Source organism: Eschrichtius robustus, chromosome 10 (genome assembly GCF_028021215.1).
Source record: "Eschrichtius robustus isolate mEscRob2 chromosome 10, mEscRob2.pri, whole genome shotgun sequence".
Taxonomy (NCBI): domain Eukaryota; kingdom Metazoa; phylum Chordata; class Mammalia; order Artiodactyla; family Eschrichtiidae; genus Eschrichtius; species Eschrichtius robustus.
This window is the reverse complement of record NC_090833.1, coordinates 53,666,106-53,688,071: the sequence shown is the minus strand read 5'-3', so window position 1 is coordinate 53,688,071 and position 21,966 is coordinate 53,666,106. Positions and strand designations below refer to the sequence as shown.

Genomic DNA, 21,966 nt, shown 5'->3' with positions numbered 1-21,966 from the left:
CTACAAATTAGCCGAGCCAACCAAGCCTCCGCTTCCACAACTGGTCAGGTCTCGTGAGATGCCGCCGCCTCCCCCGGCCGGGAAGCGACAGGGTTAATGACGTCACTTTCAGGAGCCGCTATCACGTCCTCGCCCCACGGATCCTGTCAAGGGCCAAAACCCGCTTGTGACGCAGCCCTCGCGCCTCTGGACGAAGTGAGAACAGAAGCGGGCCAATAGAAATGCCGAATTTCCGTTTTTCCGGCTAATCCCCACCCCTTCACCGAACTCGGCCGAGGAAGAAGGGAAAAGGCGACTAGGGGGCGGGGCAAGGCGAGGAAGCGGAAGCCGTGGCGGCGGAACTGGGACGCGCGCCTGGCCGGGGTCACACGTGTGCGGTGAGTGCTGCGGCCTCCGCGGCCGCTCCCGGGAGGGGTTTGCCGCCTGCTCGGCGCTGAAGTCCGAGGGTCTCTCGGGTAGAGGTGTTCACACATGTCACCCGCTGGGCGGCCTTCTGTGCCCTTTTCTGTTCTGGGAGTTTGGGGGTTGACGGGAGCCTGGCGACAAGGGCGGTTTACAACTCCTCTCCCTACCACGCTTTCAGCCTTTTTGTCGTGTATTTTGACAGACATCCGCTCTGCGCCCGGTCAGTGCTAGATGCCCAGTTTGCAACCTGAATGTACAGCTGCAGGTTGTAAGCGCTGGGAAGGAAATGACCTGGGTGCTGAGATACAAGATAGGGGAGTCTGATGTGATCCTGAAGCCGAGACCTAGAGCGTGGCGAGAGGCAACCCTGAAATCTGAAAGCCCAGGGAAAACCACTTTCAGCAGAGGCCGTAACTTGGGCTAAGCCCCTGAGGTGGAAGGGGGACAGATGTTAGTGAGCTAGAAGTTCAGCCATATGAGATAAAGGGGTAGGGTGAGAGAAGGTTCTGTAGGGCTTTGAAGGCCATGGTGGGAGTCTCGATTTTCTCTACAATGGAAAAATATTCCCATTATTAGAACACAGTGAAGGCTTATAAGCAAGGGAGAAACACAGTAGGCCCTGGTTCTTTTGGGAAAATGGATAATAATTTGGATTATTATTGATTTTATCGTTGAATTATTGATGATGGTTTGAATTAGGGTGGTGGTACTGGAGATTGAATTTGAAGGGTTAGAGGTGTTTTTAAAGATTCGAGAAGAATTACTGAAAAATTGAATGTAGCAGACAAGGAAGAGTAAACTCTCACAGGTAAATCTTAGGTTTCTTCCTTGAGCAGTGGAGTGGATGCTGTGCCATTGCTGAAATGGGGAGGAATAGGGTGGAGGAAATTAGATGAGGAAGTTTGTTTGGGGGTGGTTTGCAGTGGTCATATAGTTAAAGAATTTTATTTTGGTTCTATTAAGTGTAAGGTGTTTGTTAGACACCTAAATGGAAGTTTCAGGTAGGCAGTTAGATACACAAGCCTGGAGCCCAAGGAGCTGTTCCTAATGGAGAGATAATTTGGGAGTCCAGCATAGAAAGCCATGGGATTGCACGAGATCACCTAGGGAGAAGAGAGAGGGGAAGACTTGAGGAATGCCAGCATTTAGAAGTTGGGTACTGAATGGTCATTACTTTCAAAGTGCAATGCTGAGCCTGCTGGGAGGAGTAAAGATCAATCATGATCAGTCACGTGTCCCTCTCTGTCTGGGAAATCTCTCCTCTTTTCCTTCACGAGGCAGAATTGGGCTCTCTCAGCTCTGTGGCTCTCTGAACACTCTTTATATACTTCAGTTATAATGCTTAATTATGCCATGTTTTAATTTTCTGCTTGCCTGTCTCTTTCACAACACACTTTGATTTTTTTTTTTGTATATATATTTTTAAAACCCATTAGCTCTCTAGCACATAGTGTGTAGGTATTCAATACATTTCAAGTCCAAAGCGTTGTTATAAGAAGGTCATCAAAATGTGCCATAGGAATAAGGAGAATCATTTGAGAAAGAAAGAAGGCATCTGGAGGAGGAATGATAAGAAATTGTCATTTAGGCTGGATGTGAAGGATGGGTAGGATTTATATTGATAGAGGATGGCTTTAAAGTTTGGCTCCTGAAAAAGAATAGTGAGGGAGTAAGGTTGGCTTCAGTGTGGTATTGTGATGTGGGTAAGTTAGGACTAAGTTTTGAATGGCCATGAATGCCAGACTGAGTTTGAAATTTTTCCTATAAGCAGTGGGAAGCTTTTGAAGGTGTTAGAGCAGGGAAATGACATGAAATGGATGTGATAGTGGACGATTAATCGGGCAGCAGGCGGTGGATCATAGCAGACTGGGTCAAACGGCGGAAAACAATGAGCAAGAGATGGAGTCTGAATGGGGTAGTAGAGGGAAGGGAAAAAGAGGAGACAATTCCAAGACACTGGAGTGTGATGGTTGGATGTGATGGTACAGGGTCCCCAAGCAAATGCATTTTGCTAAGTGAGAGAAGCAAGACCCCAAAGGCTGTATATTGTCGAATTCCATTTATAGGACATTTTTGAAAAGGCACAAAACTAGAGGGTAGAAAAAAGATCAAGCATTGCCAAGAGAGCCAGGAGAGGATGATCGCAAAGGGGTTCCGCAGGGGACTTTTAGGAGTGTGGGACAGTTCTGTAAGGTGCTGTGGTGGAGGATACATGACTGTGGGTTTGTCAAAATCAGCACTGTACACCAAAAAGAATGAACTTGACTATAGGCAGATGAAAAGAAAGTCAACTGACATGTCACGAAATGGAATGCAGACTGGAACAATGCATCTAACTAGTACAAATGTATAAAAAGACCTCACTGAAGGAGTGGAGGGAAAAGAGCTGACCTAAGTAACTTTGGAAAGCAGTGTTTTGAGTGGATACTGTGAGGGAAAAGACAAAAAGAACTGTAAATAAACACCACATTATAGTTGGTACATTTGTTTTTACCAACTATAACCCTGTGGCATGTGATTAGAGTTGGAGACATTAGTATGAACTTACTTAATAGATACAGAAATACAGGTTTGTGTATACACATAGGCTAATAATGTACATACATATATTACCTAGCCCTGTCTGGTGAAAAGACCTAGAAGCAGTGACACCCCAGTGACAAGCACACCTAGCACTCAGATCTCAATGAGAGGATTTCTCTAGGGTGCCTTGGAGAAATGGCTGATTTTAGGGCTTGTGCAAGGAAAATAAAAGGTAAACTTGGAACAAGTGCCAGGAATTAAGGCTATGCTAAGAAAAAAAAAAAAAAAAGGATGGACCATATGAAAAGGACACAGAAGCAACCTTAGAGATTTCAAAGCTGGAACAATTTTAGCAACAAAATAAAGATACTATTAGTCCATATCGCAAATAATAAAATAGTATGAGGCCATACTGATGTAAATAAATGATTAAATGAATGAGGAGAAGGAATAAATGTTCCCTACAGAAGAATACAAAATAATGAAGGTAAAAGTAAGGGAAATAGAAAATCATCATGTAAACACCACGGAAATTGCTGCAGGCAAGATCCACTGGAGAGTGCTAAAATTGGTGGGGGGTACAGGATATTTGCATGATCTCAAAACATATCCAAAATATTTATTAATTGCTCTGGGGATTTTAATGCATTGATTCAAATTCTTTAATACTGCCCGCTCTAGAAAGTGGAGCTTAATTCTCCTTCCCCTAAGTTTGGGCTGAATTTTAGTGACTTGCTTCTAACAGAGTATGGAAAGGGAGACATAGTAACTTTACAGCAGAGACACCTTGCAAACACTATGTTAACCAAGTGATCAAGGTTAATATCACTAGTCATGTCGATATCATGCTCCTCCTAATGTGGTGGGATGAGAAGGGCACTTCATCTCTATGGTATTCTTCCCTCAAATCCGTAAGGCCAGTAGAATCATAGGAAAATGTCAGACAGACCCCAAATGTGGGATATTCTACACAGTGCCTGACCAGTACTCTCCAAAAGTGTCTTGGTCATGAGAAACAAGTAGAGATGGAGAAGCTGTCACAGATTGGTGGAAACTAAGAAGACTTGATGATTAAATGCAAGGTATCCTGGAATTGAAAAATGACGTCAGTGGAAAAACTGGCGAAATCCAAATTTAATAGCATCATATTAATGTTATTTCTTAGTTTGGGTAAATGCATCATGGTAAGATGTTAACATTAGGGGAGGCTGAGGGGTATACTGGACCTTTCTCTGTGTATTTCCCAACTCTTCTTTAAAACTAAACTTATATCAAAATAAAAAGTTCATGCACAGAAGAGCTAAGGGATGCAGATGTGGTTGTGAAGGCTATAGCCAAGTGACAGTGACCCTACAGTCATTAATGATCTAAGGAAACGGAGTAATTCAGAGGCCATTCATTTTCCAGAGTGCTCTTTGGGACCCTACTGGTCCCTTGAGATATTCCAGGAAAAAGTGGTTCAACCACGGTTGGGAAATCCTGCATACTTTCGCTTGTGCTTGGTGATTAATGGCTTAAATTAGCAAATTAAAAGAATCTGCCTTTCCTTAAAGACGCCTCCTTCATTATTTTCATTTAAGAGTTTCCCAAATACATTTCACCCCAGAACCCCTTGTTTCTCTTATATCTATTAATATCTTGAGAAATTTGTTGTTCTTCAATGGAAAATTCTTGTCTAGAAATATCTGGAATTGTCTAGGGATCCCTAGCATCTACTCGCGAGGGTCAACTTTAGAAATTTTGAAATGAGTTGAATATGCAACTTTGGAAGGTACAGAAATAGACAAATAAAACATAATAAATTTTGCTCTTGATATATTCGGCTGCTTTCAGGAGCCTTGGGCAGCTGAGGGGTTATCTGTTGTTTGCCCTGTGCGCGGTGGGGTCTCTATCCAGAAGCAGCCTGTTAGGCAGATTTCTTTAAAATGAAATATTAAATATTTCAACAATCTTATTTCGGAGGTCTTTGAAAATTACTTGGTTGCCTCTAAAAGAATAACAGATTAAACGTTTGAAGTTAGTTTTTGTTCTAGCTACCTTGGGTTACATAAGGAACTTTTAGATAATCTTCTTTCATTAAATTTGAATATGTGATAAGTGCAATGTTTGTTCCTGACTTTTTAGGATAGAGACCAAAAAATCAAGTGGTAATATTGTCAGTTTCTCATCACAAAGTCTTCCCAGGTTGTAAGTAATGCAAACACTGACAGTTTTATCATGCTTAGTGTAAATAATGATTTATTTTTAGCCATTACTATTGCTGAAATGTTGCCTCCAAAACATCACACACTAGCCAAGGTGTGTGTGTGTTCTTAGTTTTTGTATTGGTATCGTATTTATTGTCACTTTTACAATCTTAGAAGTCATGATTGTGTAGTTCCTGGACTCATAGGTGCCTGTGCTGGACGCAGCTAATTTGTCCTGCATCTGTGACTTGAAGGAGTAAATGTGGCAGTGACCACTAATGACTTTTATTGGATGAGAGCAATTCAGTGATCCTTTTTTGGATTTTGTTTTTGTTTTCCAGAGTTGCTATAATGGAAGTCAAAGGGAAAAAAAAAATCGCAGGAAAAGGTACAAAGCCATCACAAGAAAAAAACAGATTTCATAAAAACAGTGGTAAGATACTCAAAACATGCTTCCCATGTGGTTGTTTTGGCCCTTGGAGGGAGCGGTTGGTGCAATGAGGGGGCATGTAGCAGATTCCAATCTATTCATGTGTTAGAGTTAGGATTAAAGTAGTAGGAAAAAATGGTGTTACTATATATGAGTTTGCATGTTCCCTGTGAAACTTAGACCTTTGAGAGATTGCCAGGATAATTGGTGGATGCTGTACTTTTGAAAGACATGTCGGCTACTGATGCTGTTCCCTCACTAGTTCACAACAACATTTTATTTTAGCGTTTGATAAATTGTGGCTGATTAATACGTCTACTGGTGAGCCAGGTCTTCAGGATTTCTCATTGTGATGTCTTTATTGTTCCATCAGGTGTCAGTATTGCAAAATAGAAAAGTCAGGAATTGTGTCAATGACTAGTTTCCTAAGCAATCTTTTTTTTTCTTGCAACTAGAAATTCTGAAAAATAAACATTTTAAATTTGTTTATATATGATATACTTTCTAAATTTTAAATGTTCATTTAATTCTTAGATTCCTATTATGTTATTGACCCTCTAAATACACACACACACACACACACACACACACACACACACACACACACACAGACATATAAATAATATCTCATCTTGTGATATGTGCTTAAAACAGAAGTACACCTAACTGGCAGTAGTGGTTATCTCTCGAATTATGGGTAGTTTTTATTATGTATTTCTCTACTTCGTAGGTTTTCTATAATGAACCTGTATTATAATTTTATAATCAGAGTAAGTTTTTAAATTTTGTTTTGATTTTTTAAGTCCTACTGTGCTCTGTTTTTGAGAATAAAACAACGTATGTTTCACTAAAGAGTGTGTAATTTTCTGTAACAAATACAATCCAGTGGATAAAAGATCTAGGCCCAGGATCATTGAACTAACAATTATTTATTATTGTCACTAGATTCTGGTTCTTCAAAGACATTCCCAAAAAAATTTGTTAAGGAAGGTGGACCTAAAATCACATCTAAGAACCTTGAGAAAACTGCCACAAAACCTGGGAAAAAAGGTGTGAAACAGTTCAAGAATAAGCAGCAAGGGGATAAAATACCAAAGAACAAATTCCAGCAGGCAGATAAATTCAACAGGAAGAGAAAATTCCAGCCAGACAGTAAAAATGATGGTAAGCACTGATTCCTTTAGCAGAGTTTTTGCAGAAGCCTTGCCCTGCCTGAGCTATTGCCTGAACCACTGTGCACAGGAACTCTAGAAGTCTGGTAGAGACCTTCTGTTCTTGTTCCTTGACAGGCAACACTTGGGGTGGGGGTGGGAGGGTAGATGGGATTAAATAAAAAACAGAAAGCATCTTCTCTGGTCAAAATTGTCCTCTGGTACCTAGAATTCCTTACTTCCTAGGCCCTTGCTGAATTCCCCTAGCTGTGGAATTAGGCTAAATTGTAATGGCTTTATGCGTTGGAACCTCAATAAAACATTCCTTTCTGTAGGCTAAAATTAATGAACTCATTCATTCAACAAACAAATAGTTAATACTTAAATTTAATATTTAAATAACCAGTGTGTCCCAGCTAAACATCCACCTTGGCTAAGGATGCCCTGGTGAACAAGAAACATAGACCCTGCCCTCACAGAGCTCAGGCCACTCTAATATCATCAACCCATCAGATGGCTCAGACCCAGTAAACACTTCCAGAGAAGGTATAGTATACATGTGACAGATTTGACTTGAATTGGTTGAACAGGATAGGTTGCTAACTGATTAGAAGTGTTGGCAAGGCTCCTCTTTGTTGAAACAAACTACTAATCTCTTCATCATGATGTTTAAGCGGTTGTCTCTAGCCCAGAGCTTTGCTGTCTGTTGTACAGCCTGCCTTTGCTGTGCATCGTCTGTCCTGCACTGGTCTCAAACGAGCAGCTTCCAGGTTACGCGTGCTGACATGCATATGCCTTCTCTGCAGCATCAGGAGAATTTCTCTGGTGTCTTTCATACTCTTTTTCTCCAGCGTGGCATAGCCTGACACTGCTCCTCTGCTGCCAACTGAGACCCTGCCATGGGGCCTTTTTACTCCAGTTCTTTAGACCTGGTCCCTGTTCTCTGCTCTGCCTAGGGCTGCTCCAAGACAGGGGCGTAGGGAGAGAGGAAAGGAGGGAAATTTTCATTATTTCTCATTAGGCCTGGAGGATTCTTTCATGCTCTAGCTTCCATCTTTTCTCTTTTCCCCATCTCTTCCAGCTTCTCTTTCCTACCTACTCTTTCCTAGCTTCTCTAAATCTTGCTTTCCACACTGGAGTTCTTGACACCTGCATTTTAAATGCACACACATCCTCATCTTATTATAGTGGAGCCCTGGTTCCTTTTGCTGTAGGAGATAAGTTCCCAGCATCTCAAAATGGAACTTTGATTTTATTTTCTCAGTTTTATACCAGCAACTGAGGGGGACTGGATACTAGACATCCCCAAAATTGGTTGTATCTGCTGCAACCCAGCATGGCATATGTCAAGGGTGCCCAAATATTTGTAGAATGAAATGAACTCTGGATTGGTTATTATCCTCTGCTGCATGGTACATGATGCCCTCATATTAATGGTAAATATGCCTTCTGTTGCCTGTAATCCTCTATTACCAGGCTGGGAATAAGCAAGTGAGCAAAAAGGGAAGTAACTAAATACACTGTAGTATATTGAATGCCATTAAAAATTATATTCCTGAGGAATATTTAGTTTCATGGAAGAATGCTTACAACATAATAATGTTTAAGTAAAGACAATAAGGAAATTAATATAAAACGTGTAGGGGAAAAGACAAGAAGGAAATATAATGTTAATCCCTAGGTTTTGAGGTTATAGGAGAATTTTGTTTTTTGAGTGTATTCCTAATCAGAGAAGGGGAGATATCTAGAAATAACTTATTCTCCTAAGGGTTCTTTGCAGGCTACTCGTGTAAATAATACCCATTTTATTAAGTTTTTTTTTGTTTGGCCTCTTTGGGTTTTTCATTCAATTAATAAGTTAGATTGTGAAGACCAAAAATAACCAATAGAAAGATACTCGACTCTTATAGCATGACCCTAATTGTAGAGAACTGAGGAATTTTGATTGTGCATTGTCACGAGTAAGAGACATCAGAGAATAAAGTTTTAGAGCCATATCTGGGTTTGAATCCTGACTCTGCCACGTAGGAGTTAACGTGACCTTGGACAAGGAACTTACCTGCTTGGTGCCTTTGTTTCCCTGACATGAAGGGGATAATAATAGTACCCACCTCATAGGGTTGTTGTAAGAATTAAATTACTTAGTACATAACAGCACTCAGAAGAGTGAATTTTTGAATATTGTTTTTCCTATGTTAATTTGGACTAATTTTTGTTTTCATTGAGAACTGATTATACCTAAAGTCCAATGATCTTAATGTTCTAGAGTGAAATTTTATTTTACAATTGAGAAAGATGCTTAAACTTTTTAAATTGTTTTTATAATCTGTTTAGTTTCCTTTTTTTTTCTTAATAGGTATCCTGTTAAGATTCAATAAATAGCTGTTGAATAAATGAACAGTTGGTGTCAACCAAATTTAAAATGTGTAAACTGCTCAGAAAATGAAATAAAGTATAAGTTGGTAGGGAATGATGTTTTCCCCCTTCTAGTTTCCTCAATGAGTATTGATCTTGATTAGTGATTGCCATAGGTACCTAATTTGTACTTGTGTATGGCACTGAGAATGTTAAATGTAATTGAAAATAATTTCTGTAATGACTAGACACAGCAGCCAAGAAACCCAAATGGGATGAGTTCAAAAAAAAGAAAAAAGAACTGAAGCAGAGCAGGCAACTCAGTGATAAAACCAACTACGACGTTGTTGTTCGGGCGAAGCAGATCTGGGAGATCTTAAGAAGGTAATGCTACTTAATGGCATCTTTATTAGGCCCTTTGAGATGATGGAAGAGTAACAGTGTACCTGGTAAATAGTGAAATGTCCTAAGATAAATGACATAGCGCTTGGGTTATTTAGGGAGCACTCATAACACTCCAGTAGAGGCATCAGTGTTTGGATGTCTGCCCATTGCAGAAACGTGTGGAATCATTAGGATGGTGTCAGATCTGCTTATGAAAATGAATGAGAGTTTAAATGGATTTGACGTCCTTCCTGAGAAATTTCTGAGAAAATGAAGGACAATTCTTTGCGGCTAGGTTTTGAAATACTTGAGTACTTGGTGTCTTGGACTTGTTTTATTATTTTCTTTACTTTCGAAGTTCTGGCTGTTAAGATTTAGATTGATGCATAAAATTATACCTTGTGAGATGAGTTTCTGCCTTTGAGAAAATTACTTTTCTCTGGCTGCTCTGGAATAGTAATTTTAATGTCCAGTTTGTTCTCTTCGAAGAGAAAATCATACTGAACTGGGTGGACATACACTGGTATGGTTTTTATTTTTGTGTGCTTAAAATAATGTCTTTACTTAGACTATGTTTCCTGCCTCTTTTGTAGAAAAGATTGTGACAAAGAAAAAAGAGTGAAGTTGATGAGTGATTTGCAGAAGTTGATTCAAGGGAAAATTAAAACTGTAAGTAGGGCATACTCAGTTGCAATTTTAACAATTGAAATTGACTCGCAGTAAAGGGTAGTTGACCATTGTGGCAGGTGAAATTGTTTCTGTTTTTAATGTATTTGGCCTCAAATTTCAAATACCTTTTATAATACTGATTAAAAAATTTAATAGTGAGAGACCTTACTGCCAGGAAATTATGAAAAGGCTATCAAGTTTTTGACTGTTCATTTTAAAATGATTTACTTAAAATAAGTCAGTGCTCTCTTAAAGTTATCTCCAGGAATTTATTAGTTCAACAGTGTTCGTTAGAATGTCTTGCTGTGAACTCTATACTTTTGCATGTTCTAAATTGCTGGCTATTTTGTATGTGTGATGCAAACACATGATTACTTTCTTCCTGCTTTTACAAGCATCATGCAAAGATCTTTAAAAAATAATAGATTTGGGACTTCTGAATTGATTTTCGTTGTTGCTGTTTAATCCTGTTTTATAGTAAACTTCTATTGATTCTTGTGTATTTGGATAAATACTTAGTGATATTCACTTGTAAGCCAACAGACTCGGTATCTTTGGAGACCCTTGAGGGGCAGCCTTTGCCGAACCACGTACGTGGGTCTAACCAGATGCTGTATTGCAGTTTGAAGGACTGTCTTAAAATAGTGAGTTCCCAGCTGCTGCTTTCTTAAAGCCAGCAAGGTCTTTTTAGGTTGGAACTCCTCCTCATCTCTAGCAGTAGTCTGTTATACTCAATTTATAAATAATTTACACTCAAGATCCTTTCCCAATTACCCTTAGGTTATTACTGCATGCCCATGGACTTGGGAGTTAGTCTGGTATTCAGATACTCACTCTGCTATTTAAAATATGTGTGCCTTTAGACAATAACAGCCTATTTATTGATTATTTACTGTGTGCTAGGAATTATGCTAACCAGTGCATACTTTGTATCCTTTAACTTAGTCATCATCCCTATTAAACGCTTGATACATCTGGGCTCAGAGAAGTTAAGTTTCATCTCCAGGGTCACAAGGATAGCAAGTTCCTTAACTTCGCATAAACTTACTTTAATCTATAAAGTGCTAATAACAACAACCCACTTTTAAGGTTGCTTTGAGTTTAAATGAGAAAAATACACTTAAAGCACATATACTGGTTACATAGTAGGTAATCAACATATGCACAAAACAGCCTTATTTTTTTTTAAAAATTATTTTTAAAGTTTTATCAAAAATGTCTATGCAAATCTCCCTTAAGGAAATTCTTCGGAAATCCATGACTTTGATGAAGGTATACCTTCACCTTCTGACTTGTTAGAATTTAAAAATTTAAAGACAGACTCAGCAACGAGTAATAAGCACTATTAAAGTAGACTGTAGCATATAAAAAATAATAGTGCATGACTGATTATCTGCAGTCATTGCTTTAGAAAATTGATCAGCAAGTCCTTCAGTGAGGATCTAATCCATCCAATAGTTGTGAGGGGGGTTGGGTTGGAGAATCAGATTTGAAATTCTAGGAATATAACTGGATGTGTGTTCAGGGATTATAATGAAAATGTGAGAAATGGAGTGATTAGCTCATAATGTAATTGCCAGGGTGTATCTAGATTATTATAATAATTAGGTATAATTATTTATGTAGCAATACTTTGATTGCCAAAGCCAAACATTCTTAGATCATTTATATTTTTTAAAAAATAGAATAATAGAATTTTTGCATTGGAAAATTCCTCTTTTAGGGAAAGTAACTATCAGAGAAATGAAAAATGTAGTGTGTATAATCATTAGACAGGTTTGGTTTGAATTATAGTGATAGAATCTTGCAGAATACTTAAGTGCATTCCTGTCTCAATGCCGTACGGTAGCCAGCAAAACCAAAGAATGCCATTCTGAACAATTAAACAAGAATTTCTACTCCCAAGTAACCTAGGTTTGATTAGCCATGAAGACCCTACTTTTTTTTCCTCACAAGGAATTGTAAAAGAGGCAGCAATACAACATAAATAATATGATAGAAACATATATTTTCAGGGAGAATTTGTCTAAAGGCCCCAACTGTTTTCCTACAGATTGTGTTTGCACATGATTCAACTCGTGTGATCCAGTGTTACATTCAGTATGGCAACGAAGAGCAGAGGAAACAGGCTTTTGAAGAACTGCGAGGTTATTTCTTATATATATTTTGTAATTGTTTGTAAAAAGTCGCTTGTTTTCTCTTGAAATACCCAACACTGTCCTGGAAAAGAATTCTGTTGAGGGATAGCAGTGTGTCCTCTGCAGGACCTTTTCTGTTTATTTGTTTTTTTGCCTGGGACAAATAGGGAGTTATTTGTTTGTGTTCCCAAGATTGTGCAGTTAGTTCTTCCCTTGTTTCTGGAGGACTGAAATGAGGTTATCATTAATGTAATGTATTTTGTTTTTCAGGTGATTTGGTTGAATTAAGTAAAGCTAAATATTCCAGAAATATTGTTAAGAAGTTTCTCATGTATGGGTGAGTTGTTCTATTTATAAAATATTTTTTTATTAGTTTTTTAAAGGTGTGGATACCTATTGTGTGCAAATAAATGTTGCTTAAAAGTCTGTTACCATAACAGTAGGCTTAAGCAGATGCTTGTGATGTTTGCAAGGAGTGTGGTCTTAAAAAATTAATGTTACTAAAATTAATGTAAAATGATGGTATTGTCTTCATTGTTCTTACGAGTATATCTTGAAGCCCTGGAAGAAGAGAAATGGTTATAATGAACTTTAAATTAGTCACCAGTTATTTAGAAGATGGAGTGATGGGAGGGGCAGGTGAGTAGGCTCAGAAGCAGGGTTAGTGGGTTAGGAAATGTCAAGGTGGGAGGATTTCCTAAACTAGGTGGAATTGATACTTGTCTTGCTGTCTCAAGTATAATAACGGGCCAAAATATGCTAACCAACAATAAAAAAGTACAGCTGACAAATTTTCAAAAACTGTATTCCTGACTAGAATTACTGGCCGCTTGATTATTTCAGGAGAGAATAGAAATGCTTGTGATTAAGTCCTGTTTTAAAAGAGAATCCTGGAGTATGTTTTATTCATATTATCCTGCATGTTTGACTTTTACCTTCTCCTTTTCTCCTTCTACCCCACTTTTTTTAAGCTGAACAATTTACTAATGGGAACTGACATTTATTGAGCACTTACTATGTGCTGGTTACAGTTCTCAGTGCATCTTAACTCACTTATCCTCACATCAACCTTATTCTTTCTATTTTATGACTAAAGAAGCTGAGTCACAGAGCGGTGAAATACCTTGCCCAGGGTCTTTCAGCTGGTAAGATCCTAGGTCTTTTCAAACCTAGGCAGGCTGGCCCCCGAGTCACTTAGAAATGCAAGGTAGAGGGAATTCCCTGGCGGTCCAGTGGTTAGGACTCCGCAGTTTCATTGCTGAGGGCCCAGGTTCAAGCCCTGGCTGGGGAACTAAGATCCTGCAAGCCGTGCAGCGCAGCCAAAAAAAGGAAAAAAACAGAAAAAGAAAAGAAAGAAATACAAGGTAGAAATACAAGGCAATTTGATTTCCCTTCTCGTAGCATTTCTCTGTGTTAGCCACCTCCACACAGAATGACGAGCTGCTCTCAGAAGAAGTGTGTCATGTTTTGTTGCCACCCAGCTTTCTCCTTCTGTCGCTTCTCTTTTCCCATGGTCACGCTGGGTTTAGGAACAAAGCACAGATTGCAGAGATAATGAGAAGCTTTAAAGGTCACGTGAGGAAGATGCTGCGGCATGCGGACGCGTCCGCCATCGTGGAGTACGCCTACAATGATAAAGCCATCTTGGAGCAGAGGAACATGCTGACAGAAGAGCTCTATGGGAACACATTTCAGCTGTACAAGGTGACATTTCAAGACATCTTGCCTAGAGATTTTACTTTCTCTGTGTGCTGTTCCTTACCTTCCGATGCCCTGTTTTCAGAATGTATTTTTACTTTGGTTGTTCCTTTAAGAGACTACCTCATAGCCTTTATCCTCTTGGATTATTTTGTCTCTGGTGTAGTAAGCAAGTGATCATACTTATATTTCTTTCTCCCAGAGCACAACCTTTAAATCCCCTATAAGTTAAAACTACTTTTGTTACTCCTTCCCAAGTACTGTGTGTAATGCTTTGGTACTTCTGTTTCTGCAGTCAGATAGACCAAGGAGGAAGATTCTTAATAGTCAGTGAAGCTCTGTAAACACCCCCTAACCAGCTCTGGTTGAAGGGCATCGAGCTCCCTGTTGCTGCCTTCTCCCATGTTTCCTCATGTTTGTGGATTACCCTTCCCCGGGTCATATGCAGAGAGGAAGCAGAGTAGAGAGACCCAACCTTGGATTTAGTACAAGGCTAGTAATGGGAGTAGGACAGTTAAAGGATCAATTTCAGACTTTAGGACACAAATACACATATTTATCTCAAGGGAGATGGATTGATTCCTGGGTTCCTTCTGCTAGTCAGTGTCAGCTCCTGGGTTGAACTTAGTGCTCTGTTTCCTTTGTCACAGTCACTATAGGAATATCCAGCTAATTACAAAACATGGTGGCAAGAATTTGTTAACTGACTACTTGATCTTACGATTAGGCACATGCTAGGTGCTTGGCGAGTATGAACTGGCTGGTTGGTTATTTAGCTTGGCTCTGGAAGTACGATGGTGGGTGTATAGAATGAGAATTAGATAATCAAGAATTACCCTGTGAGTGTATCTACAGCGGGGCTTTTGTTATGTAAATATGGCAAATCTAAAAATTTAAGTTTATGTAAAATGACAGTAATTGATTTTCTTTGTTCTAAAGTTGAAGAAACTTGATTAAATTTAGAGGGGTTTGATTTTTCTTCTGTTGCAGTCAGCAGATCACCCAACTCTGGACAAAGTGTTAAAGGTACAGCCAGAAAAACTAGAGCTTATCATGGATGAAATGAAACAGATTCTAACTCCAATGGCCCAAAAGTAAGGAAGCTGGTTTTTTTTTTTTTTTTCCTTAACAAATGGCATTTGAAGCAGGAAAGTTTTATATAGGCTTTGCAGAGAAAAGGTGGATAGTTTCCCAATTATAGTCTGTTATTTAAATTGGATTGTGAGACTTAAAAGCCCATGCATTTGGCCTTCTTGGAATTTGTACCACAGTGGAGTGGTCAGGGCATTACGTCTGGGACCAGACTTCCTGGGTGTGAATCCTGGTGCCTCTCTCAGTTGCTAACTGTGTGACCTTGGGCAACTTAACTTCTCTGTGCCTCAGTTTCCATATCTGTAAAATTACGATAATAATAGTATATATTTCATACCGTTTTATGAAGATTAAATGGGCTCATATTTCCAGCGTGCTCAGAACAGTGCCTTGCCATTCAAAACGACATGTTTTTGCCGTCTACGTGGATACTGCGTGTGAACTTGAAGTCTTTGGTGCCCGATCATTAGCCTCCACTGCACACCTGAATTCACCAAGTGTCACACTAGGAGGCTCGGATCAATTAGGTGTTGTTGCAACTGCTGATACTGTTTTGATCTATTTAGGATTTAACTGCTAAAATGATTTTATGAAACTCTGACGCATTATAAAGGAGGCTTGACAGAAAGAAAATAGCCATTAAAAAATAGTCGACATGTGGATTTCTAATCACGTGTCCATTGTTGTGTAAAAGAATATAGATGTCCTTATTTAAGAAAGTCGAGTGTATTTTGAATGATAATTTCATATTTGCTGATTAGATGCTAGAAACTTGTACTCTGGTCTTGGTTGTAGATGGCAACCAAGACCTATAAATATTTTAATAGGTCTAAAAGGTTTTTTTTTTTTTTTTAGTCTTAGTATTGCTAAAGATATGATTTATTTTATGACAAATGACATTTGCTGAAACCATTTCACTAGTTTTGATTATTTTAGGGCGACCGAGGTTACTTACCTATCTCTGTATTATTGTGGTGCCATTTCTGACTTTTTTTTTCTTCTTTTTTTCTGTTTTCAGAGAAGCTGTGATTAAGCACTCACTGGTACATAAAGTATTCTTGGACTTTTTTACCTATGCACCCCCAAAGCTGAGATCAGTAAGTTCTTGGTTTTAGGTTTTAAACTGAAACATGTAGAACTGTGTAAAAAATGTGGAATACTGCTTTGATGTATATTGGCTTTTGAAAATTTTAAAGAATTGTTTCCTTATTTAGAAAAGATAATGTGCTAAACTCCCTTTGAAGAAGTCTACTAATTCCACTTAGATTTTTGCCAGAAAGACAGTAGAATTGACCATAGTTTTATCAATTTCATTGAATTTTTACATTTTAATTATAATCCAGAGAGCATCCTCTAGCTTAACCTAATCAGAAAATTAACTAACATGGAGGAATATTCAGCATTCAGGGAGTTTGAAATTCACCTGTATTGATACAAAAAAAAAATTATATTGGTGTTAAAAGGTTACGGGAGGACACTTAGGTAAAACTAAGTGAACCGTGAAAAACTGGACCTTACATGAGAGTGAAGGTTAATTGCACTGCCCTTCAAGTCAGCGATGGGAATATAGATGAGAATTTATTTAGTCCCCTGAATTTTGCTTGCCTCATCATACTGTGAACTCATCATCCATTTGTTCTCATTCTAATAATAAGCGATAACCAAGTAACGAGACTCACGTCTTTTTAACAAATACGCCAGATTAAACATTCATAGGAATTTTGACCCTCTCAAAATTGACATGCAAAATAGTTTTCCAAGAGTAGCCACCTACCTAAGCATGTGGTTCAGTGACCACAGCAGCTGCTGATTCTCTTTGGGGGATTTCTCTCTTGTTCTGGCACAGCACAGTATCTCACAGTTCTGGATTTACTGAGGCAGGACTGTATTTTCAGAACTGAGAAAATGATCATTTGAATATATTCCGTAGTGGAAAGTCTTTATCTTTTTAATGTTGAATGTGTTTTAGTAATAGCAAAAAATCATTGGGAACTTAGTGTGAATATAAAATAATCAGACAGGTCTTTGTGGCCCCAGGGGCATTTTCGATAGAGAGACTTTAAAAAAAAAAAAACTTTTGGAGGTAAAAGAAGCATAATTGGAATATATGTTTAACTCTCCAACTGGATAGCTTTGAAGAGATCCATAAGTTCAGGTATGTAAGCTGAAAGCTATGTTCTTGAGATTTATCCTGGAAAAGGATTGTGAGATAGTTAAGGGTGAAATTGCTGTTCCTCATTGATAAAAATAGGCCACTTTTCTCCTTCCTGGCAGGAGACTTTGTATTTATTTAATATAAATTTTTAAATCGGGAATGGACTAAAGTGGCCCCGCAGCTGTTAGCTGGCAGAACTCACTTATGTCCTATATGCTAGACTTCCAAATATAATTACGAAATTACATACATTGAAAATAAGGAATAAAGATTAAAAATAAGCTAAAATTACCTTGTAATAAATTAATGATCGGGTTTTTACTTAAAGGTCATTGAGTAAAGGCCTAGTGAAGGCCTACTCTAAATGTTAATGTAGGGATAAATATTTCTTAGAGAAATGTTATTTAAGTGTCTTTATGGTGAATTATTAATATGATTTCCAGAGGTAATCCAGTGATAAATTTAAAAAAAAAACTTTTTCAGACAAAACTAGTGTTTTGGTTTTCTGCTTGTTATATACATGACTCTTTTAGGGAAGAACATTTTATTTATTTTATCTGACTTTTTTATTAAAAACTCCCTTTTTCCCACAGCCAACTCTTAGATTTTTTTTTTTTTTTTTCTTGAGAAGTCCTTTAGAATACTGTACGTAAACAGTTGACCCTACAACAACACGAGGTTGGGGTGCCGACACTCCCGTCCCCCTCAGTGGAAAATCCGCCTATAATCAGCCCTCCCCATCAGCAGTTCTGATTGCGGATTTACCCACCTTCAGATGGTGTAGTGCTATAGTACATATTTACTGAAAAAAATCCACGTATAAGTGGACCCGCCTGGTTCAGATTGCCCTCAGGGGTCAACTGTATACATACTTTTTTGAACAGACATTGGTAAAACTCAGGGATTTTAATAGAAATTGCCTGCCAGCAGTACTTACTGCTCTTGATGGAAAAGAATGTTTCCAGGAAGAGGGTGTATGGATGTTATGCCTGTCCACAAAATTAAACATTAAATTGTTTGCTACCTATACTTTCTGCCTTTCATTCTCTGTGCATAACTGCTCCTTAGTAGGCAGATTGTGAAAAAGCAACAAGAAAGAGTAAACCAAAGCCCTGAACTGCATTTATTCCCCAGGAAATGATTGAAGCCATCCGAGAAGCAGTGGTATACCTGGCGCACACACACGATGGCGCCAGAGTGGCCATGCACTGCCTGTGGCACGGCACGCCCAAGGTAAGCGGCACTCAGGGCTTGACTTGCCTTTCCTTAGACTTTTTCGGTCTCCTTGGGGTTTTGCCCTCTTGTGCACAACAATATTATCTTTGCAAAGTTGTGCCTCAAGGCCTCACAGAAGCTGGCACCCCTTAGAGCCTTTTGTTTCTTCTCTACTGGAGTCTTCTTAAAGTTTGAAAACCTTGGGTTATCTTGTATGGGGAGGGGTGTGTCAAGCAAGTAAACACACTATTTATGTTAGGCTTAAGTTTATAAAAGTTTTGGTACCTGTCAGCCTCTTTGATTCCTCATTTAATGATCTTGTTGTGGGAGAGGGAGAGAAAAGAGAAGAAAATGAGCAACTGTGCATTTGCTCCCATGGTTCTTAAGTACTTTGAGGGAAAAGGTAAAGATCCATATTAATTATAGAAGCTTAACAGAAATGATCCTCATTTCCTTGATTGGTATAATTCTGCCTTTAAAAGACAGTTGTATTTTGTCCACTTTTTTTCTTTCATCCACTTTTTAATACAAATTTAATTTCTCCTCAACAAGTAATGTATTGAATGCCATCTGTATGCTAGACTTTTATGCATTTGAAGACAGTTCAGACATTGGAAGAGGGATCTCAGTTCTTACTATAAAAGGAGGTAGTTTCACTAGGTTTGCCTTGCAACTAATAATTTTATGGTTCCATATTTATGTCTCAATGGATTGTCACATAGAAGTCTAAGACTATAATAGCTCTGAGAGGACTTCTTACAGTGTATTGCATTTTTTGGTTCTGGTTCAATAACTATTTTCACTAATGAAAAGTATGCCACTCCAATGAAAGTTTAATATTATATAAAATTTTTAACTATGAAATACCTTAATCTATAGCTAATCTATAACTAAACCTGTAGCTATAAGTTCATTGAGACAGTTTTTCTTTTTTAAGGACAGGAAAGTGATTGTGAAAACAATGAAGACTTATGTTGAAAAGGTGGCTAATGTAAGTATAAAAACTACATATTTCTTTTAACTATTTTTAACAATAAAATGTATTTATATCTATTATAGGAAATTTGAAGAGTTCAGAAAATTACCAAGAAAATTATTTGTTGTTTCATTTTGTTATAATCTATTTTTATGTATATGCGTGTCTTTTTATATATTATTAAATTTACACAAAATGAATTTCTCCTCTTTTCATTTAACATTGTACTGTGGCAATTTTCCATTTTTATTAGATAAGTTTTGAAGACCTGACATTTAGTCTCTAGGTAAATTGCACTTCAGAAACTTGTTACCAATTTTCATTACCGCCAAAACATAACAGAAAGTGAAACTTGTCTCTTCTTTTTTCTTAGATTAAATTTGTAGTGTGGTCAAAGAAAATTTTAGTTAAGTTTTATAATTCTTTGGAATCTTTTGGAGATGCTATAACAGCTTTTCTAATGAAATTGGAGGATATAAAAAGTGTTTTTTCTGAAGGATTAGTTGCCTCAAAAAATAGTATTTCTGTGTATTTAAATACTAAATAGTTTTCCATAATAATTCTAAAATATATGTAGTAGTAAGCATTAGTTTTCAATTTTTGAACTATTTTATATATTATATTTTATAGCTTCTAATTTACAGATGAACTAAAGTTAGTGATATCAACAACTTTTCCCTCTGAAAAATCCAATAAGAACTACTGGCATCTAGTGAATACTTGATATAGTAAATGCTAATTCAAATTCAGATAAACTGGTGCTCTGTGATTGTATACATATCTGTTGTCTTCTGTAGGATTCAAGACTAGGAAGAGAGTTAGTATAAAACCACGTAGAAGGTAGCTAACTTGCCTGTAACAAAATGAAATAAGAGGCTCTCTAGTGAGGGCTTTTCAGAGTATGAGAAAATTTTATGATTCATAATTCATCATTAAGTAAATCTTTTTGTATAACATTTTAGTTTGAATATTTTAAATTAGAAATGAGTAAAAATAGAATGTTAATAGAAAGTTCTATTAGGTGGAAGGGAGGGATAAACTAGGATTTGGGATTAACATATACACACTACTATATAGAGTGGATAATCAACAAGGACCTACTGTATAGCGCAGGGAACTCTACTTAATATTCTGTAATAATCTAGATGGGAAGAGATTCTGAAAAAAAGATGGATATATGTATATGTATGACTCAATCACTTTGCTATACACCTGAAACTAATACAACATTGTAAATCAACTATAGTCCAACATAAAATAAAAATATAAAAATAAAATAACATCGGAAAAAAACGTTCTGAAAGGTATTAATAGTAAAAGACACTCTTTTGTAATAAAATTAGATTGTTTTAATTTTACAATTTGGTTACATCAACAGTAAATTTTTTTGGAGAACCTCATCCCCACAAGGTATTGTGATGTTAGCAAATTAACAATTCAATGTCTTTTTTATCTCAAGGAGTTGCTTCTAAAGGGGCGAGGTAAACTTAATACAACCCATGGATTTGGTCTATGGGTTATTTGGAAGTATTTAATTTCCAAATATTAGGGATTTCTTGATATACTCTGTATTATTTCAGTCTTTTGAAATTTATAATGACTTATTTTATGGACCAATGTATGGTCTATATGTTAATGTCTTGAAAAGAATATGTGTCATCCTCTATAAACGTCAGTTAGATCAAAATGGTTTGTAGTGTTTTCAGATCATGGATGTTTCTACTGATTTTATTTATCATTGTCTAGTTCTATCAGCTGCTGGGGAAGTGTGTTCAAACTTCCAAGTATAATTGTAGAATTGTCTATTTCTCACTTAAATTCTGTTCCACCTTCTGTATTCACCCTGAGATATTTTACACTTGGGTGTGTTTCCGTGTGTGGGACTTAAAAAACCAGAAACCCGTGGTTGTGTACTATATGCACAACATTCTCTACTTTGTTTCCTTCATTTAATTCACCTCAGGGGTCATTTTATTTCAATATATATTCATCTATCTACCTCTCTCTCATTAATGACTTTATGATGTTTTATTATATGACTTCCATAGTTCATTTAACCAGTCCCTACTATCGGACACATTAGTTTCTAGTTTTTTATTTCAAATAATTCTCCAGAGCATATCCTTTGTTGGCATGTGGAAGCATGTCTGTAAGATACCTCCCTAGAACTACAATTGCTGGATCAGAAAGTACATGCATTTTAAATTTTTAGTGTTGTTGTCAGTTGCCCTTAAAGAGGTTGAACCACTTTACATTCTCATCAGCAACATAAAAATGTGCCTGCCTTTCCCCAAACCTTTGCCAAATTAGTATATTATCAAGGGCTTTCACTTTTGTGTATAGGACAGGTGGGATATAGTATTTCATTGTTTTAATTATAGTCCTTAATTAATGAGCATTATTTCATACGCTTAAAGCCATTTGCACTTCTCTTTGTGAACTGATTCTTCATGTTCTTAGCCCATTTTTAGTTGATTGTTGGTCTTATATGTAGTAAAGATGTTAGACCTTTGTTGTTTTTCTCCAATTTGTTTCTAGTTGAGATGTTATTCCTGCCACATTCATCGGATCCGGCTCTGAATGAGTGTT

General features: G+C 37.4%; 1 protein-coding gene across 1 annotated transcript in view; it reads left to right on the top strand.

Annotated features, from left to right (window-relative positions):
• Positions 1 to 311: 311 nt before the first annotated feature.
• The window catches only part of PUM3 (pumilio RNA binding family member 3), a 40,074-nt gene continuing 18,419 nt past the window's right edge, over positions 312 to 21,966 (top strand). The window contains exons 1-12 of the mRNA XM_068553236.1: positions 312 to 377; positions 5,456 to 5,547; positions 6,490 to 6,708; positions 9,299 to 9,434; positions 10,028 to 10,103; positions 12,157 to 12,250; positions 12,512 to 12,578; positions 13,771 to 13,945; positions 14,930 to 15,033; positions 16,050 to 16,128; positions 18,321 to 18,419; positions 19,339 to 19,392. Of these exons, the coding sequence (XP_068409337.1) occupies positions 5,466 to 5,547; positions 6,490 to 6,708; positions 9,299 to 9,434; positions 10,028 to 10,103; positions 12,157 to 12,250; positions 12,512 to 12,578; positions 13,771 to 13,945; positions 14,930 to 15,033; positions 16,050 to 16,128; positions 18,321 to 18,419; positions 19,339 to 19,392 (1,185 nt within the window). The 5' untranslated portion in view covers positions 312 to 377; positions 5,456 to 5,465. The remainder of the gene's footprint in view (positions 378 to 5,455; positions 5,548 to 6,489; positions 6,709 to 9,298; positions 9,435 to 10,027; positions 10,104 to 12,156; positions 12,251 to 12,511; positions 12,579 to 13,770; positions 13,946 to 14,929; positions 15,034 to 16,049; positions 16,129 to 18,320; positions 18,420 to 19,338; positions 19,393 to 21,966) is intronic.